The sequence below is a fragment of the Grampus griseus genome (genome assembly GCF_964374135.1).
Source record: "Grampus griseus genome assembly, chromosome: 1".
NCBI classification, from domain to species: domain Eukaryota; kingdom Metazoa; phylum Chordata; class Mammalia; order Artiodactyla; family Delphinidae; genus Grampus; species Grampus griseus.
In genome coordinates, this window is record NC_139017.1 from 25,519,568 (window position 1) to 25,547,446 (window position 27,879).

At 40.9% G+C, this 27,879-nt stretch overlaps 1 protein-coding gene across 1 annotated transcript in view; it reads right to left on the minus strand.

The window, feature by feature from the left end:
• Positions 1–27,879, minus strand: part of KIF26B (kinesin family member 26B) — a gene marked incomplete at both ends in the record, with an annotated part of 500,266 nt that overhangs the window by 34,594 nt on the left and 437,793 nt on the right. Inside the window, one exon of the mRNA XM_082652451.1 lies at positions 26,625–26,784. Within this exon, the coding sequence (XP_082508577.1) occupies positions 26,625–26,784 (160 nt within the window). The remainder of the gene's footprint in view (positions 1–26,624; positions 26,785–27,879) is intronic.

A 27,879-nucleotide genomic window follows, 5' to 3' on the forward strand; every position in this document is an offset into this window, starting at 1 on the left:
AAAGAAATGTGTTTACCAAAAAAAGGCAGGGAAACATCTGGAAGGGTCTCATCTACTTTTTTAACCTACTCTCTAAGCAAAACACGAAGATGACAGAGCAATGCGGGTACTAGGTGAATTAGAGGGCTTTTATTTTCCAACACTGGAAACCCAGATGACCCCTCTTCTACCACATTCCTTGGGAAGGCCAAAAAGAAGTTAAATAACATTAGACAAGGAGTCTGGGCTTGACGATTACACTGCATTACAATCGTGACTATTTCCAGTCTCCAGAGTTCAACTGAGCCAATTCCATGCTTTCTCTCTATCAAAATAAAATAAACAGAGAAAAGGCAAATAGGAGCCCTAGCAGTCATTTCATTTGCATTCACTTGACTGTATTCTGATCTTGTGCACACAAAAGAAAGGGAAGTCTAATCTCTCTCTGCTCATCAGACTGCGTATCAGTGGGCACCCCTTGTGCTGTAGAACAACCTTCCAAGAGAGGTGACGTGAAGCTGACTCATTATGTGAAGCCAGTGGTACAGAATATCACCCTGTCGGGAAGGATTCAGACCAGTACTTGGGAGGATGGATTAGATGATTAAATGTGTCCTTCCTGTGATCTCAAGCTCATATCTCTTCCTGTGCAATGGCTTTTCTTTGAAGGCAGCAGCATGGAGCTTAAAACGAGATTCTGATTGTCAAGGTCAGGATGAGCTATTTGTGCCCTCTGCTTCCAAACTTTGCTCCCTACTCCTAACCAGTGGCCTTTCCAAGTCTCAGGTGGGGGATACTGAAAGTGGTTCCAGGAGCAGGAGTGAAGCATCATTGCCACAAAGTCCATTACTCACCGAGATGAGAGCCCTTGGGTGCTCACCCTGTGGGCTGTGCACTGGCAGGACCATAGTTCTGATCCATTTGTTACTTCATTGACTGATAGTCTAGGAGGCTTCCTCCTTACCATATAAAAGATGACAATAAAGACAAACTGGTGGCTTTGAACCTGGAGTTGGGCAGCCTAGTGAGGAAGAAGATGCAGGATATCCTAAGGTGCCTTTCTGCACTGTGGACTCTAGCCGTCCCACTCTAGTCATTACTCCCTGAACACGTGTGGACTTTTGTGCCTCTCCTGCTTCTGTGTTCATCCCAGGTTTCGGCCTGGAATGACCTTTACTTTATTTACTCTTGTCTATGGAAATAGGAGTGGAAGTGCTGGATAGCATGGCAATTCTATATTTAACTTTTTGAGGAACTGTCAAACTCTTTTCCACAGTGGCTGTACCATTTTACATTTCCCCCAGCAATGCACAAAGGTTCCACTTTCTCCACGTCCTTGCCAGTACTGATAGTCCATTTTTTGATAACAGCCTTTCTAACAGATGTGAAGTGATATTTCATTGGGGTTTTCTTTGCACTTCTCTAATGACTAATGATGTAGAGCATCTTTTCATGCGTTTATTGGCCATTTGTAATATCTTCTTTGGAGAAATATCTATTCAAGTCTCTTGCCCATTTCTGAATTGAATTGGATTTTTGTTGTTGAACGGTAGGAATTCTTTATATATTCTGGATATTAATCCTAAATTAGATATACGATTTGCAAATATTTTCTCCCATCCTGTGGGTTGTTTTTCAATCTCTTGATAGTGTCCTTTGATGTACAAAAGCATCATTTTTTGGTAACGCTTTGTCAGTCTTAGATTTTAACTAACATTTTTCTTTGGCATCTGTGGTTCAAAAGCCTTCCAATATTTGGTGTTCCTATGAGAAGCCTGCCGATAAGAGTTACCAAAGATTTCTTATGCTATTTTGTGCTTAAGATACTTATCCAATACGGTCCTTGTTACTTGCAGGCCATTAACCAGTCAGCAGATGGGGAAAACCTGAAAGACTATTGTTAAGCACATGTGCCAAGGACTGCCTGGGGATAAACTTCTCTTGAAATCAAGAATAACTTACTCTAAGGACGTTGATGAGGGTAACTCTGTTAGAATGCCTTCTGGGTATCACATGTGGTTTAAAGAAACATGACTCCACACTCTTCACAAAATGTACCAATTGGACTGGCTCTTGGCACAAAGACCAGTGCCTAGTAATTGGAAGGAATTAAAAGGAAATTAAGTTTAAGAATGGTTTCCATTACTGGTCCAAGTCTGAGAAAAGATGTTACAGAGAGGCCATAATTCATACATGAAATCTTATTGGGGAATGACATGAAAAACATGAAAGAATTATGCATTTTTTGAAAAAGAATTAGGAAACATTTGAGTTTTCTAGTGATACTTATTTTGTTTTAAAAAAAAAAAGGCTACTGCAGCACAAATTCTGAATCTTTTAAGTTGGTAAGTTCAATCACAAACAGCTATTCATTCCTTACATGGGATAAATGTGGTTTGAGTTTAGTCTATTCACTGTCATCCCTGCAAGATCCCTGACTGGGCACTTTCTCAAAGTCCTGTCAGTGACAAGAGGCTTGCAAATTAGGAATCAATCACAACTTTCTGTGACAGCTCTTTGCCCCCTGACCTCACGTTTTTAATTTTCAAAACATCTCAGTGCTTTCCCAAAGTGCTATGAAAGGCTCCTGGTGGGTTAGGTTAGATGGATGGTCCAAATGCCACTAATGATGGCTGCTTTTTTGGAGAACTGCATAAAATGGGCAGAGATCATGTCTAACACAGTGCGCAGCAGAGAGTTGCCTTTCTATAAATATTTAAATAACTATCTAGTGGGTACTTCTCCATCAAAAGAAGTCTCCCTCAGCTTCCTACCTCCATAACTTCCAAAACGTTACCTTTTTTTTTACCTCATAGGAGCCATGGTCAGAATAAAACCAAGGTAGATGACACTGCCTTGGATTAGAACGGGTGTCAAGTGCTCAGTACAGGACTCACAGTCTCACCGAGGTACAGCAAGAGAGACTCTTCCGGACGCTCTAAGTGTTCTAGAACACAAGCCACGGCCTACTCAGGCATGCACAGCTCACAGTCATCAAGGGTGGATCACAGAAAAGATATTCACACCAAGGTCACTGTCAGGCCTGTCTTGAGAAACGTGTACAACAACGTTCCGCAAAGAGGAACAGTCAGAACCACTGATACGCCCTCGATTTCAGTCAAGACTCTGACCAAGTCCAGTGAGGTCAGTCTGCTAATTGTGTCTCTGTTACGACCCCAGGACTCTTCTTAGATTGATACCACACAGCATGAAGGTCTCAAAAGCAAAAACACGTTAGGTTTCACAGGATGTATGAGTTAAAAGAACTGAAAAAGCCAACTTGCAGAGTTCAATATATTTGGCTTGTAGAAAAGATGTTCCAAAATAGCAATAAGGGGTCATCTGCTTGCAGTTAAGTCTCAGCAGAGGAAGCAGCTCCCTGTGTGGTGGGATGTTGGAGGGTCTTGTTACAAAGCAACTGCCCATCCTCATTCCTTTGCACCAATACACAGAAAGTCTTAGGCAAACAAATGTGCTATTTTGGGTAGTTTACCCAACAAGCATGTATTAAGAACATAGGATAGGGACTTCCCTGGCAGTCCAGTGGTGAAGACTCTGCACTTCCATGCAGCATGGCCAAAAAAAAAAAAAGAACCTAGGATACAGGGAGGCCCCCTGCTGGCTCTGGAATTGCAAACACAAATGAGACCTGTCCCCTGGTCTGCAGGGCTGTAATTAGGCTGGACATAGGTGCTGGTTTGCCCAGAAGAGTCGCAGTTTATGCCTATTATCCTGCATCCATCTGGTTTATTTTCTCCTGGATTTTTCTTTTTTTAAAAAAAAAACCAAAGTATTATTATTAGGACTTTAAAAAATGAGATGGGAAGAGTTGGGCAGAGCTTCACTCTTTACTTCCATCGTCCCATCTTGCAACGTGTTTGATACATGCAGTGAAGAGAGTTCACATGTTAAGACATAACGTTCCTACCGAATGGAGAGACTTGTGCTGAAAGGCAACTGATAGGTTATTGCACATACATAATTCGTAACTGTGCTCAAAGACAGTTCTATTTATACCCAGAGAAATACAAACCATAATTGTCAAAATCAGCAAAATTTACACATGTAGAGCTGGAGTAACTGAACTACAAAACTGTTGTGATAAAGCTTATGTTAAATAAAAACAGACTTCATCAGGGAGTAAGCAGTTCTCTTGCTGCCTGTCATCAACTGGATTTGAGAAATGTTTGCGACTTTAAAGAACTAGCTTAAATGATATGAAATTGCTGACATCAGACAGTTTTTAACTTCAAAACATACTTTATGAATCTACCTAAGTGGCCTACAAAAAAGTATAGGAGTTTTAGAAACAGATCTTCTAAATTTGATTGCACTTTGTTCAAAATAAAGTCATAAATCCATAATCAAGTGTTCAACAAATGAAACACAGAGATCTCAGCCTCTGAAGCCTGTAAAGAGTTGCAATTATTAAATAAAATAAAACTTGCAAACGGGGAGGACGTGAAATACATCCCTGCAAAAGCAAGGAAGGAACTAAATGAGTATCAGACAGCAAGAAACAAACAATATAAAAGATTAAGTTTTAAAATTCTATAATTGTGCTCCAAAATTGATTTGGAGGAAGACCTTCTGAAACTTGAACACAAAATATTCTCACTGAATTACTGAAATGAATTTATAGTTGGTTGCTCCATAAATTCTTAATAATTTTGTACCAGCCTGTGATATTCTATCAAGAAAAGTAGAAGCTGCAGTTATCAAAATACATAGATAGTTTTATACGTTAACAAATATATATACATAAATATATGGGTAGGCAGTTAGATAACTGAAGAAAAATGCTGTGGCTCTAAGATAATACTAGAAAAAAATAGCCTTAAGAAAAATAGCGTTGACATGACATTAGACATAGACTTGGTGAAGGTGACTAAAATACAGAAAGCAGTATCAAGAACAATTATTCTGCTTATTTTAATGTCTTGACAAACAATAGAAAGAAAATTTTAATTTTTTTACTTTGGTGCACATGACATTTTTTATAAGAAAATATTGTATTTTTGAGGGTGATTTTTGATTAGAACTATTTTATGGGCCCACTAATATAACTTTAGATAATCAATAGTATTGGTTACCCCTTTTTCACTCTCAAAAGTGTCTCAGTTTGGATAGTAAATCATGTGGTTCCATTAATTGTAATTTAGAACAGGGAGAGATGTGTAATAGAAAAATACAGAAAAGTAGCAAAAAAGCAATATGGTAGTCTAGGTACCTGAAAAGACCTTCTTATCAAATAGAGTTAAACATTATGGATAAGATATTTTCACAAATCTTACTAAATGCATTGCTGGACTTGTAAAAAAAGTAAGAATTTTTTTTTTTTTTTTGGTGGTACGCGGGCCCCTCACTGTTGTGGCCTCTCCCGTTGCAGAGCACAGGCTCCGGACACGCAGGCTCAGCGGCTGTGGCTCATGGGCCCAGCCGCTCCGCGGCATGTGGGATCTTCCCGGACCGGGGCACGGACCCGTGTCCCCTGCATCGGCAGGTGGACTCTCAACCACTGTGCCACCAGGGAAGCCCAAAAGTAAGAAATTTTTAGGCAAAAAAGTATATATGAAGTTGGGAACTCAAGAGAAGTAAGCAGAACACTGAAGTTTGCTTTTTCCCTGAAGACATTTCCCAAACCAAGTGATATTCAAGCTTCATTTTATACGGCTTCAAAGGGCATGGAAAATAGGAGACAAAGCCCAAAGCCTGCCCAACATGAAGATTCTAATAGGAAAATCCCTCTCAACAACAACTGCCCCCTCACATACACAAGAAATTTGTCTTGAAATATGGCACTGAGAAAAGAAGAAAGAAATTTTCCTGAGAATTTGGAACCAAAGGCTGAATTAATGTAGGTTTGCAGTCTTAATTAATTCTCAATACCTGGGTGGCCCAAAATGTTTCAAGCTGAGAATATTATTTCGAGTATCCTCAACTGGTAGTAATCCCAGGCACCAAGTAGAAATACATACAAATGCTAAAGTAAACCATCTTTATAAAAGGTCTCAAAGAATTCTCACAACTAAAATGCCAACAAAAATGAGTCCCCCCTGGGCAAAGATAAACACACAAAGAAACAAGGCATCATGAGAAAGACCCAGCAGAAACAATAGATGGCAGAAAGAGATGTTCAAACATAGGTTACAGATAAACAACAAAAAGTGGATTAACGTGTTTAAGGAAATTAAGATGTTTAAGGAGATAAAATAAATTAAGCAAAAAAAAAAAAAAAAAGAGATGATCAGGAATGACCAATTTCTGCTTCTGGCCATGTTGGACAAACAGGATTTGGATTTATCCTCCAGCCTTAAATAACTAGAAAACCAAACAAAATATTAGAAAAAAAGGGGTTTTTGGATACTGGGCAATGGACAACAGAGGAAAGTAATCTTTGAGAGAAGGGAAACAAATGAGGTGGGCCCTGAACTTGCCCAGTTCACTGTCCAGGGAGGACTTCTAGGCCACAGAACAGAGGGGCTCAAACAGAGCCAGGCAGTGACCTTGCTGAACTGAGGAGACAGTTTAGAATTTGGGGAGGCCAAGACAGCTAAAATTTTCAGGGCAAAATATAGAAAGAAAGAGGAGACTTGGAGAGAAAGAGAGAGAGTCTGTCCCGTGGGGTTGGGAATAACTTATGTTCAAGCAGAGGGGAAAGACCTGCTAATACATGGAGCATTGAACAGAGTGCTCCAAAGGGGTCAATAATAAGAAGAATGTTAGAGTCCTCTAATAGTGGTCAAAGTAACCCTAGGTGCTCTGTACCTGCCCTAGCACTGATTAAAAGCAAGCCTCAAAAAGGACAAATTGATTCCAAATAATTGTGAAAATTAGTACATTATTCTAAATAACCCGTGGATCAAAAAAGTTACTATAGTGAAAAAGAGAAAATATTTTGAACTAATTAATGATAGTGAAAATAATCATCGTTATCAGAACTTGACGCTATAGGCAAAGCAGTACTTAGTGGGTAATGTACAGAACTAAGTGTTTATAGAATAAGAAAGAGTGAAAATTGTTAAAGCTAAGTAGCCATCTTAAGATGGGAGATAGAGAACAGCAAAATAAAGCAGAAGGAATGAAATAGTAAAGTGCAGAAATTAAAACAATGAAGAACAAACATACTATAAAGAAAATTGCAAAAGTCCAAATAATTAAGACAGTCTGGTATTGGCATAGGATAGGGAGCCCAGAGACAGACACATACATATTTGGACACTTGTTATATGAGCAAAGGAGCACTGCAGATCAGTGGGAATTCAATAAATGGTGTGAGAGAAACTATTTGCAAAATAGTAGAATCCAGAGTTCACAAAGAATCCCTATGAATCGATAAACAAAAAGATAAACAACTCTGTAGAAAAATAGGCAAAAGATTTGAATAAGAGCTATACAAAAGGGGAGAAATAACTAACAAACATGAGAAGATACTCAACCTTATTAGTAATCTGGAAGATGCAAATTAAAATTATAATGATGTGCCATTAAGAACCCACCTGATGGCCAAATATTTTTTAAAGCAGACAATACAAGCATTGATAAGGTTGGGAAGAAAGGGAACTCTTGTCTATTGTTAGACAATTACTAGATACTACCTTTTTTTTTGTTTTTTTTTGTTCCCTTTTCTCCACACCCTCTCCAGCATTTGTTATTTGTGGACTTTTTATTTTATTTTTTTAATGTTTACTTCTTTTTTTTTTCTTATTACTCATCCATTTTATACACATCAGTGTATACATGCGATTCCCAATCTCCCAATTCATCCCACCACCACCACCACCACCCCCTGCCACTTTCCCCCCTTGGTGTCCATACGTTTTTTCTCTACTTCTGTGTCTCAATTTCTGCACTGCAAACTGGTTCATCTGTACCATTTTCTAGGTTCCACATATATGTGTTAATATATGATATTTGTTTTTCTCTTTCTGACTTACTTCATTCTGTATGACACTCACTAGATGCATCCACGTCTCTACATATGACCCAATTTCGTTCCTTTTTATGGCTGAGTAATATTCCACTGTATATATGTACCACATTTTCTTTATCCATTCGTCTGTTGATGGGCATTTAGGTTGCTTCCATGACTTGGCTATTGTAAATAGTGCTGCAATGAACATTGGGGTGCATGTGTCTTTTTGAATTATGGTTTTCTCTGGGTATATGCCCAGTAGTGGGATTGCTGGGTCATATAGTAATTCTATTTTTAGTTTTTTAAGCAAACTCTATACTGTTCTCCATAGTGGCTGTATCAATTTACATTCTCACCAACAGTGCAAGAGGGTTCCCTTTTCCCCACACCCTATCCAGCATTTGTTATTTGTAGATTTTCTGATGATGCCCATTCTAACTGGTGTGAGGTGACACCTCATTGTAGTTTTGATTTGCATTTCTCTGTTGATTAGTGTTGTTGAGCATTCTTTCATGTGTTTGTTGGCAATCTTTATATCTTCTTTGGAGAAATGTCTATTTAGGTATTCTGCCCATTTTTGGATTGGGTTGTTTGTTTCTTTAATATTGAGCTGCATGAGCTGTTTATATATTTTAGAGATTAATACTTTGTCTGATGATTCATTTGCAAATATTTTCTCCCATTCTGAGGGTTGTCTTTTCATCTTGTTTATGGTTTCCTTTGCTGTGCAAAAGCCTTTAAGTTTCATTACATCCCATTTGTTTATTTTTGTTTTTATTTCCATTACTCTAGAAGGTGGATCAAAAAATATCTTGCTGTGATTTATGACAAAGAGTGTTCTTCCTACGTTTTCCTCTAAGAGTTTTACAGTGTCCAGTCTTACATTTAGGACTCTAACCCACTCTGAATTTATTTTTGTGTATGGTGTTAGGGAGTGTTCTAATTTTATTCTTTTTCATGTGGCTGTCCAGTTTTCCCAGCACCACTTATTGAAGAGACCGTCCTTTCTCCATTTTATGTCCTTGCCTCCTCTGTCATAGATTAGATGACCATAGGTGCGTGGGTTTATCTCTGGGCTTTCTATCCTGTTCCATTGATCTATAGTTCTGTTTTTGTGCCAGTACCATACTGTCTTGATTACTGTAGCTTTGTAGTATAGTCTGAAGTCAGGGAGCCTGAGTCCTCCAGCTCCGTATATTTCCCTCAAGACTGCTTTGACTATTTGGGGTCTTTTGTGTCTCCATACAAATTTTAAGATTTTTTATTCTAGTTCTGTAAAATATGCCATTGGTAATTTGATAGGGATTGCATTGAATCTGTAGATTGCTTTGGGTAGTATAATCATTTTCACAATATTGATTCTTCCAATCCAAGAACATGGTATATCTCTCCATCTATTGGTATCATCTTTAATTTCTTTCATCAGTGTCTTATAGTTTTCTGCCTAAAGGTCTTTTTTCTCCTTAGGTAGGTTTATTCCTAGGTATTTTATTCTTTTTGTTGCAATGGTAAATAGGAGTGTTTCCTTAATTTCCCTTTCAGATTTTTCATCATTAATGTATAGGAATGCAAGAGATTTCTGTGCATCAATTTTTATTTTTAATATCCTGGAACTTTACCAAATTCATTGATTAGCTCTAGTAGTTTTCTGGTAGCATCTTTAGGATTCTCTATGTATAGTAGCATGTCATCTGCAAACAGTGACTCTTTTACTGTTTCTTTTCCAATTTGTATTCCTTTTATTTCTTTTTCTTCTCTGATTGCTGTGGCTAGGACTTCCAAAACTATGTTGAATAATAAGGGTGAGAGTGGGCATTCTTGTCTTCTTCCTGATCTTAGAGGAAATGCCTTCAGTTTTTCACCATTGAGAATGATATTTGCTGTGGGTTTGTTGTATATGGCCTTTATTATGTTAAGTAGTTTCCCTCTATGCCCACTTTCTGGGGAGTTTTTATCATAAATGGGTGTTGAATTTTGTCAAAAGCTTTTTCTGCATCTATTGAGATGATCAAATTGTTTTTCTTCTTCAATTTGTTAATATGGTGTATCAGATTGATTGATTTGCGTATATTGAAGAATCCTTGCATTCCTCGGATAAATCCCACTTGACCATGGTGTATGATCCTTTTAATGTATTGTTGGATTCTGTTTGCTAGTATTTTGTTGAGGATTTTTGCATCTATATTCATCAGTGATATTGGTCTGTAATTTTCTTTTGTTGTAGTATCTTTGTCTGGTTTTGGTATCAGGGTGATGGTGGCCTCATAGAATGAGTTTGGGAGTATTCCTTCCTCTGCAATTTATTGGAAGACTTTGAGAAGGATGGGTGTTAGCTCTTCTCTAAATGTTTGATAGAATTCACCTGTGAAGCCATCTGGTCCTGGACTTTTGTTTGTTGGAAGATTTTTAATCACGATTTCAATTTCATTACTTGTGATTGGTCTGTTCATATTTTCTATTTCTTCCTGGTTCAGTCTTGGAAGGTTATATCTTTCTAAGAATTTGTCCATTTCTTCCAGGTTGTCCATTTTATTGGCATAGAGTTGCTTGCAGTAGTCTCTTAGGATGCTTTGTATTTCTGTGGTGTCTGTTGTAACTTTTCCTTTTTCATGTCTAATCTTATTGATTTGAGTCCTCTCCCTCTTTTTCTTGATGAGTCTGGCTAATGGTTTATCAATTTTGTTTATCTTCTCAAAGAACCAGCTTTTAGTTTTATTGATCTTTGTTACTGTTTTGTTTCTATTTCATTGATTTCTGCTCTGATCTTTATGATTTCTTTCCTTCTGCTAACTTTGGGTTTTGTTTGTTCTCCTTTCTCTAGTTCCTTTAGGTGTAACGTTAGATTGTTTATTTGAGACTTTTCCTGTTTCTTGAGGTAGGCTTGTATAGCTACAAACTTCCCTCTTAGAAGTGCTTTTGTTGCATCCCATAGGTTTTGGATCGTCGTGTTTTCATTGTCATTTGTCTCTAGGTATTTTTTGATTTCCTCTTTGATTTCTTCAGTGATCTCTTTGTTATTTAGTAAGGTATTGTTTAGCCTCCATGTGTTTGTGTTTCTTATGTCTTTTTCCCTGTAATTGATTTCTAATCTCATAGTGTTGTGGTCAGAAAAGAAGCTTGATATGATTTCAATTTCCTTAAATTTACTGAGGCTTGATTTGTTACCCAAGATGTGATCTATCCAGGAGAATGTTTTGTGCGCACTTGAGAAGAAAGCGTAATCTGCTGTTTTGGGATGGAATATCCTATAAATATCAATTAAATCTATCTGGTCTATTGTGTCCTTTAAAGCTTGTGTTTCCTTATTAATTTTCTGTTTGATGATCTGTCCACTGGTGTAAGTGAGGTGTTAAAGTCCCCCACTATTATTGTGTTACTGTCGATTTCCTCTTTTAGAGCTGTTAGCAGTTGCCTTATGTATTGAGGTGCTCCTATGTTGGGTGTATATATATTTATTATTGTTATATCTTCTTCTTGGATTGATCCCTTGATCATTATGCAGTGTCCTTCCTTGTCTCTTGTAACATTTTTTATTTTAAAGTCTATTTTATCTGATATGAGTATTGCTACTCCAGCTTTCTTTTGATTTCCATTTGCATGGAATATCTTTTTCCATCCCCTCACTTTCAGTCTGTATGTGTGTCTAGGTCTGAAGTGTGTCTCTTGTAGACAGCATATATATGGGTCTTGTTTTTGTATCCATTCAGCAAGCCTGTGTCTTTTGGTTGGAGCATTTAATCCATTCATATTTAAGGTAATTATCGATATGTATGTTCCTATGACCATTTTCTTAATCGTTTTGGCTTTGTTTTTGTAGGTCCTTTTCTTCTCTTGTGTTTCCCACTTAGAGAAATTCCTTTAGCATTTTTTGTAGAGCTGGTTTGCTGGTGCTGAATTCTCTTAGCTTTTGCTTGTCTGTAAAGGTTTTGATTTCTCTGTGAAATCTGAATGAGATCCTTGCTGGGTAGAGTAATGTTGGTTGTAGATTCTTCCCTTTTATCACTTTAAGTATATCATGCCACTCCCTTCTGGCTTGTAGAGTTTCTGCTGAGAAATCAGCTGTTAACCTTATGGCAGTTCCCTTGTATGCTATTTGTCGTTTTTCCCTTGCTGCTTTCAATAATTTTTCTTTGTCTTTAATTTTTGCCAATTTGATTACTATGTGTCTTGGCATGTTTCTCCTTGGGTTTATCCTGTATGGGACTCTCTGCACTTCCTGGACTTGGGTGGTTATTTCCTTTCCCATGTTAGTGATGTTTTCAACTATAATCTCTTCAAATATTTTCTCAGGTCCTTTCTCTCTCTCTTCTCCTTCTGGGACCCCTATAATGTGAATGTTGTTGTGTTTAATGTTGTCCCAGAGGTCTCTCAGGCTGTCTTCATTTCTTTTCATTTTGTTTTTTTCTTTATTCTGTTCTGCAGCAGTGAATGCCACCATTCTGTGTTCCAGGTCACTTATCCATTCTTCTGCCTCAGTTATTCTGCTACTGATTCCTTCTAGTGTATTTTTCATTTCAGTTATTGTATTGTTCATGTCTGTTTGTTTGTTCTTTAATTATGCTAGATCTTTGTTAAACATTTCTTACATCTTCTCGATCTTTGCCTCCATTATTTTTCTGAGGTCCTGGATCATCTTCACTATCATTATTCTGAGTTCTTTTTCTGGAAGATGGCTTATCTCCATTTAATTTAGTTGTGTTTCTGGGGTTTTATCTTGTTCCTTCATCTGGTACATAGCCCTCTGACTTTTCATCTTATGCATCTTTCTGTGAATGTGGTTTTTGTTCCATAGGCTGCAGGATTGTAGTTCTTCTTGCTTCTGCTATCTCTAGATACTACCTTTCTAATTTGACCTAAGAGAGCACATTATCTTACCACGGAGCAAGGTGTGAAGGGATAGCCCACAGGGAAGAGCAGTTTTGATGTAGGTATAGAGTAAAATGAGGTCTAGGGCACTGGGGGCTCTTAACAGTGGTACAACCAGGAGGATGGTGGTGGAGTGGCAGGCACTGGGCATTTCCAGACATCACCAAGGTACAGGGTACCTGTGGAGGGGGTAAGGGAGGTACTCATTGGGAGGAAGAGGCACAGAATTGAGGGGAGAGGTGTTAGTGAGTCACAGGAGTCAAACTTTGCTTGTTTATAATTTTTCCCTTACCAGCTCCATTAACAGTGCTAAATCAAATGTGGCTACAGAGATTTCTGTTATCTGCTACTGCATGCTCCTGGCTGCCATGACAAAGGAAATTTGGAGTAAACTTCCTTTGGTCAATTTGTAGTACTGACTCCATGGAGTTGTCACGAAGATGAAATGAGTTAAAAAAATAAATACAAAGAAGTGAGTATAGGCAGTGGCTCATAGTAAGCACTAGATGATGGTTGTGGTAATGATGATGATGGAGAAGGAGGAGGAGGAGGTCAATTTGCTTCACATTTCTGTGTCTCAGGATCTTCATCTGTAAAATGGGAGAAACAATAGCATCTACTTCTAGGGTTGGTGTGAAGATGTAAACAGAATATTTGTATTGTATAGACTGGGCTTGTACCTAGCAAATACTCCAAAATGGTAGCTTTGCTACTCTTATTGCTTTTGCGCACTACCCATGGTTCCAAGACCATGTGAAATGGGTCCTTAAATGGGTCTTGAACAGAGGACTTAATGCCAAAGGGCGATTCCAACTCATCCAAAAAGCTTTTAGAGGAATAGTCCCTTGGTCCCTTTCATTTACAAATTATAGGCTCAAATGAATGACTTTGGTGAGCAGAAACCTTTGGCTTTTGGAAAGGTCAAATTGTATGGTTTTTTGAAAGTGGCTATTCTCCTTTTCCGAAGGAAATCATCAAGCAGGGGCCGAGATGGGTTTCATTATTCCAGCAAGTAATCAAGCAGGGAAGTTTGCTTTTTCAGAATTTGATTGTCAAGGAGGCCACAGTGGGTAGAGATATGGGTTGTGGATTTGTCCATTTTCCTAGAGTGGGTGGAGGTTAAATTACCCAGAAGTTGGAAGGGCTTGCAGGCACCTCCTGGACTTTACAAAGGAGAGACTACCATCACCCTTATTGTGAAACGTTAATCACAAGAGCTGATGAAGCCCCATCCACACATAGCCTAACTGTCCTTCTTGGCACCAGGGTACAAGGTTTTCTAGATGTAGCTCAAAATTTACATTGTTGTCAAGAGATGTGCTGCCATTCCCAAACCTGGGGACATTAATTAGTCATAACGACAGCCTTTCCTTAGGGTTCTAATGCATTCCTGGAACTTCCCTATACTTAGGCCCATAGGGCACCAACTTCAAAGCCATGCAAGACATGATTATAATAAAGATGTAGTCTGAGTAAGGAAATCTCTTGGATGAACTCTAAGGCATATTTGCTTCTGCCAAATTCTAGACATTTGGAGGGCTGTAGCAGTAAATAGGAACCTATATTCATATCTAGTATTTATTTTGTTATCATCAGAGAAGCCATATTCACTGATGACTTACTGGAACTTCTCACCTCTTCCTTGAATGTCTTTATCATGTGCCTTTTAACTGCTTTATTATGCCTTGCATTCTAATTTATGTACTGGTTTCTTCTGTCCAACTCGTCTGTAAGCTTTGTGCATCAGCCCTAATGCTTAGAATAATGCTTTATACATCATAGCTGCTTGAGGAATTGTCAAAATAACCTAGTAGAGTGAATATAATTCTGCTCTATATCTGATTCAGAAAGTAGGGCTATAGCTTAAGTGCCTCTCCTTCAGTGCCTGTCCTAAACAGCTGACACTGCAAAAAAGACGCACTTTGTACTAGTTGAGAATGGGGCTCTGATGGCCACAGTGCAAGTCTGGGGGCCCACAGTATCCTCCAGGTAGTGAGGCAGGCCATCAAAAGTTGAAGGCAGATGTCGGACTCATCTCTGCTACTAAGAAGTAGGGTTTGGATCAGGTTAGTTTAATTCAAATTAGTGCAAAAATAATAAGGAACCTGAAGAAAAAGATTTCATCATTATCTTGCTGAGCTCATGTGGTAGGAGAGATATGCATGTAAACAAATAATTAAAATATAACATCAGTGCCTACAGTGAAATACCTACAGAATGCCATAGGGGATTAGAGGAGGGAAACAACTTTTCTGGAGCAAAGAATTGGGAGGGAGGAAAAGAGATCAGAGAAGGCTTCAAAGAGGAGATAATATTTGAGATAAGCCTCAAAGGAGATGCAGGAAGGAATGCCAGAATTTTTAATATTAGAAACTTGATTTATGTAATTTACCATATTAAAGAATTAAAGGAGGAAAGCCATGTGGTCATCTCATCAGATGCAGACATGGGTTAGATATCCTCCCACAATGAAAAGCTCACACATCAATGAAAATTAATAAACTATAGCTACACACATCAATATGGATGTCAAAGTGAAATATTAATTGAAAAAAGTAAGTTATAGAAGGGCCAGGGAGAGTACAATTCTATGTAGGAAAAGTTCAAAAACAGACAAAACTAAACAATATAGTTTTTAGGGCTACAAATTTAGGTGGTAAAATTGTAAGTCAAGCAAAAGGATTGTAAACACAAAACTTTTTCAGCACAGTGGTCTCCTCTGGGAAAGGCGGAAGGGCAGCACAGTCACAGAAGAGCACACAGGGGCCTTCCGAGGCACTGAAATGTTCTATTTCCTAACCTGGGTGGTGGGCACACAGGTATTTAACTTGTTATTTTATAGATTGGGCACGTGTGCTTCTACATTTGTATATATGACACAGTTCACAATTAAAACATGTAAGAGAAATAAGCAGAAACTCACTAAGGAGAGACGGAGATCCAGGTCAGTCCTGAAATATAGCATGTTCTTGGTAACTATTCATTGAATGAATGAATGAATGAATGGACAAGGCCACTGTAAGCAGAAGAAGTAGCATCGACAAAGCATGGGAGCGTGAGAGGGCATGGGGGCTTCAGGAGACTGTACATAGTTTCTATGATCAGAAAGGTGGGCATGGCCCAAATTATAAACAGCCTCTTAGGCCATAAAAGGGTTTGAACGTGTAGCTGACAAGGAGCCATTGATGGATTTAAAGAAGGGGGTGACATCAGAACTACATTTTAAAGACACATTCTGGCAGCTGTGTGGAGGGTAGATGAAACTAAAGCCTTCTTTGCCTTCACCACAAAGAATCCTCAGAAGGAAACAGTGGGTATGTCATGTGCCCTAGGGCCTTCCCTGGACTTTGTTCAGGAAACTACATACGAATCCTCTCAATACAAACAACAATTGCAGCTAGTCCTCAGCATAGGATTTCATGCTCGGGGATGCAAGGTTCATGGGAGGCATAAGGTAAGTGGTCTGAAGGGAAGAGCTCACACAGTACTTTTAGGACAGATGTATTTAACCCTCAGTAAAATTGGCATGTTGCGGCACAGAACTAGGAAACGCATGCTTATAAAGTGTGGGCCCTGACACTACTTCCTTTCATCCAAACCTAGAAACTCCCAACATTTTTACTGATTTTGCTGGTAGGGAGTAGGATAAGAAAGAATGGTCAGGAAAAACAAAAATAAGTAGCAATTGTGGCCATTGCCCCGAAGGAATATCGTAAAGTCTACTACTCTTCAAAGCAGTAACAAATGTACCATAACCATCTCTATTTCTTCAGTTCTCTCTTTATTATATCAAAAATAAAATTCAGCTCTATTTTACTTAAAAAATTGCTAGGTACATTAGACAATTTGGTACAACTTAACTGCTCCATGAATATAACTATTTGGAAATTGTTCAATTACACATGAAATGAATTATCGCCTCATTTGCATGGGCGAAAAAAAATCTATTAATGCTCAATGAAGCCTGAACCAGTTGTGAAACAGGTGAGAATTTATGGTTGGATACTCTGATTGAAGCTCTATTAACGTTCAAGACAGTTTTTAAATGAATTAAGCCCCAACTCATTTGTATGCTCTATCCCTTCTAATGACTAACTGTGCCTAAATCAAGCTATCCTTGACTAATCGTGGAGCCCTGTGCGTACCCGAGGGCATCTTGGGCTCCATGTGCATTGGCCCCGAACTAAATTAAAGCCCTCCCACTTTGGCTGTTTTCTCCTAGTAGCAACATGACTTGTGATATGATGATTAGTTATCATTAAAGATAACAATTAGCTGTAGATTCGGAGTCTTGCATTTGGCCCAGCAGTTTATCATGATTTGTATCAGGCAATGTCTACATCATTCTAGGGAATGACAGAACAGCTGTGAAATGGCTCAAGCATTTAAGGATGGACTGTGGGAAACTTTGGAAAACAGAGGAGTGAGAATGGAGAAAGAGTGGGAGTCAGTGAGGAGAGTTTCAGGATCACCACCTCTGCCCAGACAGCCTTTTTTTTTAAGATTTTTTTTTTTTTGATATGGACCATTTTTAAAGTCTTTATTGAATTTGTTACAATATTGCTTCTGTTTTATGTTTTTGTTTTTTTGGCCACAAGGCATGGGGGATCTTAGCTCCCCAACCAGGAATCGAACCTGCACCCCCCGCATCAGAAGGCAAAGTCTTAACCACTGGCCAGCCAGGGAAGTCCCCCCAGACAGCCTTTACTACAGTATTTCTGATTCCCTCAGCCTTGCTTGGGTTCCCCTTTCCACGGTGCGGGTTAAACACCGGTGTTGCATATTACCAGGTGTGGGACCTGGCTGTTTATGTCTCTATCTCCCCTACACTGTAAATTGTCCAGGAGTGGAGATCATCTATGTTTCTCCGTTATATTTCCAGTGTCTTGTGTATTGTAGGGGTCTAATAAGTATTTTTTAATTAATAGATAATGAATGACTAAATGGATCAAAGAACTTACAGATATTCTACTACGTATTTCTCGGAGTATCTCCTGTATATGTTTGGTAGCCTCCATCAGACTTGTAACAAAATTAGGTGCGTAAACTCCTCACTCAGCTGGCTCCTTTGGGCCAAAATTCACCTTGCTGATCAGAATATCACTGTGCTTCATGAATAATAAACTTTATGTATCACTTGGGATCTAAAGTGTAAGGTAAAATTTGTATCATCAAGGTCAGCCTTAAAAATCTCTTTGGAAGCAAAACGCTTCTCTCAGGAGATCTAACACGGTCAGGGTTGGAACACATCACTGTCTCTGGCTGAGCACCAGAAAGGCGTGGCTTGTATTCAAAGGCCATGTTATATGAAACATTTGTATCTTTAAACATTTGAATGGCAGCGGTCAGTGGGCCAGACAGATGCAACTGGGGGTCGAGCACCCTCTGCTCACCCACAACCTCCACCCACTCTCAGGTCTGACGGCCTCACTGAGGGAGGTGGCGGGTGGAGTCCTTCACTTCCTAAGGAACCTGTTACTTCTCTCCTTGTGCAGAGTACTTAGGGTTACGTTCTCTTAAATTAGATGTCTGTATCTGGCAGTGACCCTGTACATTAGGCACACAAACTCGTTGAAAAATGCATGAAGCTTCTGTTTCAACAAAAGGTAATTATAATCCATTTGGCCAAAAGCAACACATACGTTTAAAATCAAGATAAAAAGATAAATAGTGCCAGATCAGTCTGGGTTATAATGTTTTGAAATATTTTAAAACAGTCATATTTTTGCCTTTGAAGCCTGTTTCTTTAAAGGGCTATCGCAGACATTGTCTCAATGGTACCTACCACGTTTCTGAGGTAAAGAAGATGGTTATTATGATTTAGCTGGTGGAGAATGAAAAGCGCAGGAAGAGTGAGCGTTCGCAGGTGGGCAGTGGCACTGGCACGAGGACCCATGCCTCCCTGGTGTCAGCTCAGTGTCACCTCCCGGGTCCGTGTCACAATTCATCTCTTTCGGAAACCACAGATTTTTGACTTCACATACTTCTCTGGGAGCGCAGCCTGAAGAAACTTCACAAATTCCAGTTGATAGATTGACTATCTCATCTGCCGATTGTGGAAATGCCCAAAGCTTTTATCATTAGACAGGTGTTGGAGGAAGCTCATTATCTCATGCCCTGACACCCTTGCTGTCATCCTCACCTCTTGACTCTCCCTTCCTTACCTTTCCTGTTCAGCAGAACTTCAAGACCCAGACTGGGTGATAACCTCTCCTATTCTGACAGGAATCTGTTCACTCAGGAATGCTTCAACACACCTACAGAAGCTGCCACCAGGGGGGAAGTGGGCTGGAAACTGTCTTATCGGGAGGCTGTGCCCATGTGCAGGCTCCAGCGTGGGAGATGGTCACCCTTCTTGTGCTGGAGGCCAGGCAGGAGGGCTGTCTGGGGGTCTTGTATCCTAAGAGAGCATCAGGGCATCCTGCAGCTTTGCCCGTGAATGGGGTACATGAAATGGCTACATGAACTTTCAGGCTCTTACATGAGAAAGATGACAGAAATTAAGAGAGAGAAGAAGACTTGTGAAATAGCTGAGATTTGCTGAGATTGTCTGCTGGAGGTGCCCAGAATATGGGATTGGGACTGTTGGGTTCCTCTGATTCAGCCCTGCCGAGTGGCTTAGGTTCTGGAAGGGAGAGTTCTTTCCCGTCCTCATCTTCCGTATTTCACTTTCCTCACTGTCACAAGTATCTGGCAGTCAGTCCAGCTTCACCGTCACAGAAAAGGTGAGGCCAGGAGATGACCCTGAATGTACAGCTGGCCACAGGTGGTCCCACGCCTGGGACTCACGCTTTCACTTAAAACCTACTGCACATATTTAAGCTTTGCAGATACATTAGATCCATTGTCTGGCCTCATTTGTTATTTCAACAGATATTGATTGAGGACCACAGCCTTCCAGACACTGTGCTAGGAAGTGGTGATATACCAGGAGACAGTGGAGTAGCCCTGTTGCCTATCAGCCACGTAGACATGGACAAGTCACTTCCTCCTCTTGTTGCAATTTCTCCATCTGTAGTATGAGTACGACCAAAGCAGTATCTATGCCATGAGGCTCTCGGCAGAATTAAACACCCAGGAAGCATTTAGAGCAGCTCCGGATGCACAGTAAGGAAACGATGACACGATCTGTTGTCACCACGCTCACACCATGGAAGAGCCCTCACCCAGAGCTCACGTATGCACACGCCAACCACCTGGATCCGAGCTGGAAACCCAGAAAACAAGTAACGGAAACGAGTTTTTCCTTCTCCCTATGACCCAGCAAGTCCATAAATCAGGAATCTCTAACCCCTTGGAAAAAAGGAGAACAAAGTTCCCATCCTTCTTTCTGCCCCCCCTTTTTTTTAAAATTTTATATTCATTTTTGGCTGTGTTGGGTCTTCATTTCCGCGCGAGGGCTTTCTCTAGTTGTGGCGAACGGGGGCCACTCTTCATCGCGGTGCGCGGGCCCCTCACTATCGCGGCCTCTCCCGTTGCGGAGCACAGGCTCCAGGCATGCAGGCTCAGTAGTTGTGGCTCGCGGGCCTAGTTGCTTCGCAGCATGTGGGATCCTCCCGGACCAGGGCATGAACCCGTGTCCCCTGCATTGGCAGGCGGACTCTCAACCACTGCGCCACCAGGGAAGCCCTCTGCCCTTTTATTTACTTCTTCTCACAGGAGGAAAAAGGTCTGACTGGTGGCACTGGTAAACATGGCCATGGGCACGTACAGCCCAATGCTGTCTGTCTCTCTGTCCCCCTGTAGGTCACACACACCCCTCCTCTTGAGCCATGTGGCTCTATGGGTAAGGGATTGCTCTGCTGATCCAATTCTGCCCATTCCTGAGTCCTGGGGTCTATGCTTGTGGGGGGATAGGAGGAGACCTCCTTCCACTCTGCTAGGATTCAGCAGATGGAGAATTTTAATTCCCAACCATACCCTTGTATCTATTTGCCAACTGGTTCGGAATCTGGAGAGAAGAGAGTCTGATTAGGACTCTCAGAAATTGAACATAAAGGAAGAAAACCTCTTGAAAAGCCAAAAGGGAAATGAAGAAACCTCCTGATTTCTGCTCAGTCCTAAAACCATAAGCTCATTATCCAAGAGGGACTAGCCGTGGTAGACAAAGAAAAATATATGCCACGGCTTTGCTGCCAGGGATCATGACTGAGTTGGGGGCCTAACAATCTGCTCTGTGAGGGGGCACGAAGGGGTCCTCCTGGGAACAAAAAGGACGATGCGTACAGTGTATGTGTCAAACCAGTGGTGGAAGGACCGCTGCTTGAACCCAGGGCTTGTGATCCCAGCCGATCCCCAGACAGCCTCATTTCTCCCTGAGTGACCTGCATGCTTCTGTGATACACCTGGCAGAGTTCATTTACTGGTAGTTGATGCCTCAACTCTTAAGAAAATAATATCAATCTCTGAAAATTTTCATAATTATATGTGAAGATACCACTGGCCAGGGAAGCAAACAGAGGTAGGAGGGAAGCATGAAAGGAAAGAGATGCTAAAATCTCATACAAAAGAGACGTATGTGCTGGTGATTTTCTGAACTTACTTCCTCTGCATCCTAACAGTCATTAAAATGTATAAAAATGTATATTTCTGAAGCAGCAACACTAAGAATTATCATTGCTGCCGTTGCTTGGCAACCTGAGACTTTGGTTATTTTATTTCTAAATAGGGAATGCTATAAACTGGTATCTGGAGTTTGTGCAAATAGTTCTAAATTGATGTTCTCCCTGTAAATCAGGAGGAGATAATACAGCATTAACGTACATTTACAGGTTGCTAAACATGCATATGTATGTGTCTCATATCACACACACACACACACGAAGATTCTTACACAGAGCTGCTCTCCATTACATGCTATCTTAAATAAATCTGCAGAATTGATATTCCTTTGCATTTTTCCTGGAAAATATCTTTTTAATTTCATTTTGTAAATAATATGCATTTGAGTCACGAGGGACAAACCTTTTGTCTCCTGTGTGAGTCAGGGGAACTGAGTATTATAGCTCATATCGGTCATGAGCTCCTTTCTCTAGCTTCCCAGACACTGAGTGGGTTTCCAGTTCTGAGAAAGCAGAGACAAACCCGGTATCTAAATGGCTACTGGGGGGAAATATTTCTCAAAGCAAGGCATAGGAACGTCCACATTCTTCAGAGATGCAAGTCCTGTGAAGGCCTTATGACATCTTAGGCCTGCAGGTTCCAGCATGGATGAGAAGAGGTGTTAACATTTTGAAAAAGTCGCCTCTGTTTACAAACTGTCATTTCTCCATAAGTCACCAACTTGAATTTGAGTCTCTAGTGATGCTTGCTGGTTTGAATGAAATGCTGTGCTCTGATGCTGCTTTTCTCTTAAACGTGACCTTAGTGCCTGACTCCTCACTAGGGCCTTAGGAGGAAAAGTGCCTCCGTTCCAGATCCTGATGACAGGCATCCTTATCACTTTTGTAGAACAACCGCTTCTAAAGTGGCCCCTGCAGTGGTGTTGGCCTGCAGACTGAACCTCGTGACAGCAAACTGCCTCAGGTTCCACCTGCTTCTCCAGAGAGAACAAGGGCGTGAGGAAGTCAGCTGCCTGAGCCCCAGAGTATGTCAGTGACAGATTCCAAAATACAAGGATTTCGTCTTGGTCTGAACCACACAGACCAAAACCCTAAAAGAGAGGCATCGAGCACCAATTCGATCATGGGATTGTTCATGCAGAACCATGCTTCAAGCCACTTGGGGATAGCATCTCAGATAGACACAACCCGAGAGGGTCACAGAATGACCTTCCATGACCTCTTGTTCAACGGAAGCCGGGACATGATAACATATCTGTTGTTTAGAAACAGAGGACAGCATCTTGTTGGCAAATAATCAGATAGACCGTTTGACCTATTAAAGTCATTATTTATCCAAATGGAATAACAGTTACAAACGAAGGAAAAATGTTTCAGGCTTAAAGTAAGTGTGAAGGGTATGCTTCGCCTTACCAGACATCTAAAAGGGACGAAAAATTCTATTCCGAGAGAACTTGGGGGTCGTTAGAATTTCCAAGTCTCTGGAAAGACTGTAGTCCTGCAGATCAGCTGGGATCTAACAGCACTTTAGCCAAAGCTAAGGGCACACTGCCAGATTCCTGTGGTGGCCCTTGTGGGCACCAGTTTTAGTGGTGTGTGCCTGCAACGCTTGTTTTTGTCATGGGAATTCATTTCGACGTCTCTGCCTAATTTTTCTCATCTATCGAAGGGAAGGCTCCTACAACCTTAGTGCCCAAGAAGTGTCGAGGAATAGCAAATGGCTGAGCGACGGAAGGAAATTGGCAAATGCACTGTCAACATGCTTAGGACTATGACAGCTTCCCCTAGACAAGAGGTTCCCCAAAGTTAGGGAGTTTTGTGCAGCCTGTCCGTGCAGAACTGACTAGGAGGCTGGAGCCCTTGGTGGTCTCCCTGCTGTCCCTGAATGCTTTTCTGAATGGTGTCACCATTTGGGATTGATTTATAGCACTTGGATTTGTCGGTGAGCCTGTGCTATGTCGTGGCTGAGGCTGGGAACCTGTTCTGCACTTGCATGTGTCATATCTAAAGGCAATATCATTTGCAAAGTCAAAACCACTGAGAGCACACCTAAGAGTGCCCGTGGGAGCACCTGTGATGGGTAATGAATACAAACTCGCTTTCAGGCTTGCTCACATGACAGAGTCTGGAACGATGATGAAGAGAAACGAGGACAGGCTACATCCTCTCTGTGCACATTCCAGTTAATTTCCCAGAAGCAAACACAAATGATGCAGGTTCCAAGCACAGAAGTGTCCAGGGTGACAAACGTGAGTGGGTTTTTGTGTTTTGGAAGAGTGGGGGAAGGTAGCGAACGGAGTTTGGTTTTCCGTTTTTTCCTGTAAGTGAACAGGAATAAGAGGAAACTGCAAGGGCAGAAAAGCTTCCCTGTCTTAGGAACCTACTGCAAAGACAAGGTTTAACATGGGAAAGGTGTTTAGTACGCTAACAAATGCCATGTGATGTGGCTTTGGAGCGCCGACTGAACTGATAAAAGAAATCTGGGCCAGCCTGCTGTGCTGAAGACCTCATGCTGTGCAGAGCAAAGGCAGCTAATATATTACAGAGCTTGATGAGGTTGGGGGGAGTGGATTGGCAACAAACTGCCAAGGTCTCTGAGGCTGTGAAAAGTGATGCGGTTTGATCCTGCCACCAGCTGGCTGGGTGATCTGAGTTAATCTTTGCCTTATCTTCCTGTGCCTCGAAAGAGGATAGTTTCTAGTTGATTAATCACTTTGCAAATGTATTTGCAGAACCAAATATTGAATATATGCTGTGGCTGAGAATCTGAAACGATATTACAGCAAGGGTCTTTGAAAGCTTACACACAATGATGGGCATTAAGGACGGAGGGCTGATAGAACTGGCTGTACAAGTGCACTGTCAACAAATGTTTCGGGGAGGACAGAGCCGGCCGCATGGCCAGGCCACCATGTTTCCTGGCATCAAGCAGTGGGCAACTCTGCAAGATCCCTAGGAGGATCCTGATGGTGGGGGACAACTCTATGCCTGTGTCTTACATAGACACCACATTTATGTTACGTCTGTGCCAACTTCAGACATAGAAACGCTTTAATCACCACTCCCTCGGAGCCAGAAGGGAAGGAAGGGAACTGAAGCAGACAGATGTCTGCAGAGAATGGTGAGTGGAGTTTTCACACTTTGTCAGCCCTCCCAAGTGGGCAGGTAGCTGGTCGTTGTGGCTAGCTGATGTTAGATATGTTTAATTTAACAAGAGACCTTGAACTACTAATAAAAACAATTCTTAATGTTTCCCTTTAGGTTTATAATAAAACCCAACTGGAACCGAAAAGAAGTTACTTTATCTAAAGTAAAAGTAATTTCATATGCTTGCATTCATCCATCCCTCCTACCATCAATTCAACTATTGAAATCATAAAAGTATGTCACTTTACAGAAATAATGTAAGTAAAATACATAATCAGTGACCTTATAAGGTGGTATTTTGAACTCTGTCTATGCCATGATCTATTAAGTTATTACATTAATAGACATGCTTCCCTTTTTATGGACAGGGAAACCAATGAGGCCTGATAACTCTTTCCTTTCTAAGATCTCCAACCTTGACAGTACCTCTGCAGACCTTTTTTTTTCCCCTCCCTCTCTTCTCTCTTTCCTTTCCTTTCTTTCTTTTCTTTCTTCTTTCTTCCTTCCTTCCTTTCCTTCCTTCCTTTTTTTTTCTTTTTTTCTTTCCTCTTTCTTTCTTTTCCTCCCTCCCTCCCTCTCTCTCTTTCCTTTCTTTCTTTCCTTCTTTTCTTTCTTTCTTTCCTCTTTCTTTCTTTTCCTCCCTCCTGCTTTCCCTCCCTCCCTCCCTTCCTTCCTTCCATCCTTCCTTCCTCTCTTTCTCTCTTTCCTTGTAATCACAAGTTGACTTTATTCAACTGCAGAAATGATACTGAATGAAACTATATAAACCTTCTATTGAATTTTTTCTCAGAGAAAAGAATCCTCACAAGGGGTAGAAAAGCCATTTCTGGGTTTATCCCAGGATTCCAAATTTCAAGAATTGAGACAGACAAGATTATAATCTCTATTTAAGCTCCTAAAGTAGTCTAGTAATGGGCTTCCTGGTGGAGAATAAAGGCACAGTGTTGGCATCAGCTTAGGGCAGAGGGGAAGGAGAGCTTAAGGACTTGTCCTGAACCTCAGCGATTGTAGAACAAACTGCCCGACTTGCCTTTTCCGTCCTACACAACAGTAATTTATATTTTGTAGGATCCTACAGATTAAACAAAAATGATTCTATGTACTGTATATTTGCTTAATCCTCAAGGCAACTCGGTAAGGTAGGTGTTATTTCCATTTAAATAGGCGAGGATAGGCTCAACCACATTATCATTATTGGTTATTGACTAGAGTGTTACACATTTCACAAAAAACTTTCATACACATATCACTCTGAGCCTTTTATCCTTGAGATATAGATAAGATATACAGCTATAACCCTCAGTTTATGAGATGTGAAGGAAGGTTCAGCTAGTGGAAGGTGCAGCTGGACATTGGCAGGGCCTGAAAAAACAGGAGAGTACCCATCATCCCATCATCACATTGTCCAATGACAAAGACGAGTTGGGGTGATGGTGGTGAGGGGTGGCTCCAGGGCTGGGCCATTCATGAGCACAGATGATATGGCAAGTCTCTGGCTATTCCAGACATAGGAGAAGTTCTAATTTCATCTTCATGGAGCAGCAACAGAAAGAGGAAAAGGATCTTGGAAGTGAAATAAACATCTGCATAGGATGGTGGGTGGTAATTCCCCAAGCTTTTTAAGTTCTCCTAAATAGGACTACCAGATAAAATACAGGATGCCCATATAGCTGATGCAACACTGGGGGGAGGCTTATACTAAAAACTACTTGTTGTTTACCTGAAATTCAAATGTAACTGTGTATCCCATATTTTTATTGGTTAAATATGGCAGCCCTATTCCTAAGGGAAGGGTAATTCAATCTTATGGCCCTTGCTCTCGTCACTATAAAGCATCTGTACAATGGTGACAATAATCTACCAATGGCAATTGTGATTGGAGACCTCAACTGAGATAACTTCTTCTTATTTCTGACTTGAGCAGCCTAATGTTAGCGTTGGGGTAAATTTAAATATTTCTGTAGCTTTTGAATTTGGAAGATCATGCATTACACAATTGTTAGTGAAGTCTGGTTTCTGGCACTGAACTAACAATGTGGTCCATACTGTACCTCTGTAGTACAACTCTCCCCAGATGACACTGGTCAGAGAATCCCACACACAGCCCTCGCACCATGCTTTCCTCATCCCATTCTTTGAGTAGAAGAGTCACTTACTTGTATGGGATGTGTTTGCTGCCATTGACGAGAGCCAGGATGACATTGCCCAGAGCAGACAGTGAGAGGCACAGTCCTGAGCCTCCTTCCCGATTTTTGCTAAGAGCTTTCACACAGCTGCCAAGATCAATGAGGTGCAGGCGGCTGCGGCCTCCAGACACTGTCACAGGAGAGAAGACAAGAGAAGAAAGAAGTGGTTAAGTTCTGGCAAACATTCATCTGTCCTTCATATAGCTCCTCGGGAAATCTGATGGGACAAAAGAGGAAATAAAAGGTTGAAGTTCATGGCCTAGTAGGAAACCCCCTCAAAATTATGAGGGGTAACAAATAGCATGGTCCTCTTAAATTCTGTCCACCACACATCCCTGATCTTCTAAAACCTACTGATATTTCTACTATAAATAAATGAATAATTCATGTAGGCTGGATTAGATGAAATTTCACAGAGAAGGTAAATGTCTACATTTACCTTCATCTTCTTTGTGTAGCAGGATTCTGAAACTGATGATATTAAAACATAAATAGCCCATAAGTGATTATCCGCTTTGATGGACTGTCATAGAGACCGTGACCTAAAGCTCAGCCAGGAATCAGGTTGATAACCCAAAGTAAAACCAGGAAGAATGAACAACCAGGTTCAGAGTCAGGGAACACCCAGGTATTTGCTGAGTACCTGCCAAGTGCCAAGTGCTGCACAAACATCAGTCTCATTCAGTTCCCCTGGGAAAATCACAAACTTGCTCATGAGAACTTCCACTTCTGGCCTAGAGGAAGTAACAGCGACCAGATCTTTCCGCTTACCGGAAACAACCAAAAACTGAACAAAATGTGTAAAACAACCGTTTGCAAGACACTAGACATCAAACAGCAAAAGACAGTGATCCTGGAGAGGTGGGAAGTCAGGGAGGTGAGCACTAGCCGTTTCCCAGCTTACTGCACTGACAGAGTTTTCGGGCCATGGCTCAGAGAGAGGGAACTCAGGTGGAGCCTGGCAGACTCTCTGAACTGAGGAGCTAGAGCTGAGAGTCCAGGGAGGCCAAGGTAGCAACATTTCCAGGACAGAGTGCTGGAGAGGAGAGAACTCTGGAGATTTGTAGTAGGTCTTCTCAAGTATTCAACCTAGTACTGATCAGCACAGAGTGATGAAACTACCCATGGCTGGGGAACTAACCACTGGAAAAGATTAGAAGTAATAGCGCACAGGACTCACACAAGGCCAGGAATACTGCTTGTTCCCAACAGCCAGACTAGAAAA